Source organism: Tribolium castaneum, chromosome 6 (genome assembly GCF_031307605.1).
Source record: "Tribolium castaneum strain GA2 chromosome 6, icTriCast1.1, whole genome shotgun sequence".
Taxonomy (NCBI): Eukaryota; Metazoa; Arthropoda; class Insecta; order Coleoptera; family Tenebrionidae; genus Tribolium; species Tribolium castaneum.
Genome location: NC_087399.1, coordinates 12,595,529 through 12,598,743, shown reverse-complemented (window position 1 = coordinate 12,598,743; position 3,215 = coordinate 12,595,529). Strand labels below are relative to the sequence as shown.

Here is a 3,215-nt window from a genome sequence, read left to right as displayed (position 1 = left end):
CCTTAATTATACATTAATATACATATAATTATATAAACATTTTACATTACACCTGAACACGCAACAAAATTTAAAGTTATATGGTTACTAGTGAAAATAATGTGCAATATTTTTGCTCCCAGGATCACTCATGAAATGGTGAAAACCTTGGAAAAAATTATAAAACAACATCATGAACTTCTTATGTCCGAATTTAATATCTCCCTAACACCTAAGTTACATTTTATGATTCATTATCCTAATGTTATCCGTCGAAGGGATCCATTGGTAGATAGATCTTTGGTCCATGAGATATGAAGGGAAACACGCTGTTCTCAAAGATATGGCTAATAAATGTAATTTTTTTTAGAATATTGCACAAACATTAGCAAATCGCCATCAACAAGCTTCCTTGTTTCAAAACTTAAATATAAATGGGCAATTCGAATTTGGACCGACGACATGATGTTTATTTAAAAACTATATGTTTAAAGATATATTGTCTGACCATATTTACAAATTTTTAGATACCGAAAACGTAACGAAATCTCAGAGGTTAAAGTACGGTTATACTTAAAAAAAATCTTTTGTTTGCACTGGAATAAATCAAGATTTACCACAATTTGAAAAAAATTACAGATATTGTTATAATTGAACTTCATGTATTTTTCGTAAGTAAAATATGGTCCATCGTTGAATTTATTGAAGAATTAAATTCATATCAATTCAACCACAATTTATCAGCGACAACAATAAACAATTATAATTACTTTCTCTACATTATTATATTATTATATGTATAAAGAACCTTTTGATATGCATGAGTCATTATTATTTTGTAATCTCATAGTTCTAAAGTTTCAATGTTTTTTAATATCCTTTAATAAATTTATATTTTTTAAGTAAATGTCTATTATTACCTCAAACGTAAACTGTTAGATGCCGTAAATCCCTTATTCAAATAACACCCGAACGCTACACGGCCCGTAAATGGTGTCTAGGAGGCAAGACTGGATTCCAACCATAATTTTATTTATTTATTTATTTATTTAGTGGGACCTACATAAAATTTAAGTAGTGTTAAGTAGTAGTAGTAACAATATTTGTTACTGTGTATTGCACGATCTGGTTGTAATACGGTGTATTATTGAGGAGATACAAGATCAGGTTGGATGCTAGCGCCATGAGAGAGTTGGACTAGTGAACCATTGCACAGATTTCTATATCTATATTACATATATCTATATTACAATATCTATATGGTTTATATTATATTTTTATATTATTATATTTTAAAAATAAATAATGTTTCTTTAATAGCTATTTATGTAATAAGTACATAATGCAGGTCTTTATTGGACGAGCCCTAAGTTTATGGACGAGCGAGCTTGCGAGCGAGTCTCATAAATAGGACAAGTCCAAAAAGCCTAATTATGTACGAATTGCATACAAAGCTTTATGTTCGACTGCCGAAATTGGTTTATTAATGAATTTAATAAACTTCAATAAATTAATAAATTTTAATGAAACGCACCAAGTGTGCTTTTTCGGTTGTTTGGTTACGGAATTGTTTATTATTTTTGTGATGTGAAAATTGTGTTTGAAAGCAAAATGCAAACGTGCAGTTCAAATAAAGAAGAAACTTGCAGCGAAATATCAAATATTGCTGCTGATGCGAAAGATTCTCTGTTACCATCAAAATCCAAGCATTTGTACGAAGAAACATATAATGCGTATCGGAAATGGCGTTCTAATAAGAAAATTGATACAATTTGCGAAGATACCATTCTAGCGTACTTCAGCAGCGAGCTGTCCCGGTATAAAAGTTCATCATTATGGAGCAAATATTCTATGCTAAGATCAACCATCAATCTACGAGAGAGAATTGACATTAGTAAATTTCCAAGCGTCATACCTTATTTGAAACGAAAAGGTGAAGGATACAAACCAAAAAAATCTCTTATATTGAGTAAAGACCATATAGACGAATTTTTTAGAAAAGCTGACACCAAGGAACATTTATTTAATAAGGTAAGACGTTTTTAAGGTTTTGTTTCGAGTATTTATTTTAAAAACATAATTTCTCGTAGGTTGTTCTCATATTTGGAGTAGCCGGTGCATGTAGACGTCAAGAGCTAGTGACATTAACGACAACATGTGTTCAAGACTGCAAAACCCATTTTTTAATTAAGCTGGAAGACACCAAAACCAAAGTGGATCAATGTTTTATAATAACAGCAGGTAAACTCGAAAATGTTAATCTACTTGAACTTGTCAGAAGATATATGGAAATTCGACCCACCAAGACACCGCACAACAGATTTTTTATCAACTACACCAAGGAAAAATGTACCATTCAACCAGTTGGAATCCACAAAATTGGGGGTGTGCCTGCTACAGTGGCCAAGTATTTGGGTCTTGAAAATGCTTCTTCATATACAGGTCACTGCTTCAGACGTAGCTCAGCTTCTCTTCTGGCAAATGCAGGGGCCACTATGGAAAGGATAAAAAGACACGGAGGTTGGCGTTCAACTACAGTGGCAGAAGGTTATATCGAAGAATGTGAAAATACTAAAATTAAGGTTGCAAACTTGATCTTGGGTGAAGAACAAATTTACAAGTTTGCGTGGAACCGAGAGTGAAGCAAAAAACAACGAAGTTGTAGGAATGAATATTTGTGGCAACAATAATAGTGTTATAAATGTAAATCATTATTACAACAAGCAATAGTATGTTTATATGGTTACAATGTTACAAAGTTGATATGTATGTAATATATTATTATAACTTCAAATAAATTTTGACATTTCTGAAAATAAAGCTACTTTATTTTACTAGTACCATAAAGAAGTACTTTATGGCCGCATAATTATATTATAAACATTACTTTATAACTCAGTCGTACATAAAATGAAATTATTAAAAGAATTTCTTATAAAAAATTATGAAGAAAACCAAGAATAATTTTATAAAATAAAATGTAAATATTCTATAACATAACAATTTTTTTGTCGTATTAAACATTCTGTTTTGTTGAATTTAAACATTCAATTTTTTGGTCTTCGTTAAAACATCTTTAGTACAAAAAAAAGATTTTTAACAGAAATAAAAATTATACTAGGCTAAAGATCTGTTTCATTTTAAACAACATATTTCTTCTTTAATTTAATTGTCGGTTAGCAATAAAATTTAAGAAAATATTATTTGTTTTAAACATAAACTTGTTTTAAAAATAC

At 29.9% G+C, this 3,215-nt stretch overlaps 1 protein-coding gene across 1 annotated transcript; it reads left to right on the top strand.

Moving 5' to 3' along the window:
• Positions 1-1,306: 1,306 nt before the first annotated feature.
• On the top strand, positions 1,307-2,735 carry LOC135266508 (uncharacterized). Its single transcript, XM_064357424.1, has 3 exons — positions 1,307-2,010; positions 2,070-2,364; positions 2,422-2,735. The coding sequence occupies exons 1-3, from the start codon at positions 1,591-1,593 to the stop codon at positions 2,619-2,621; spliced, it is 915 nt and encodes a 304-aa protein (XP_064213494.1). The 5' UTR covers positions 1,307-1,590; the 3' UTR covers positions 2,622-2,735.
• Positions 2,736-3,215: the final 480 nt, after the last annotated feature.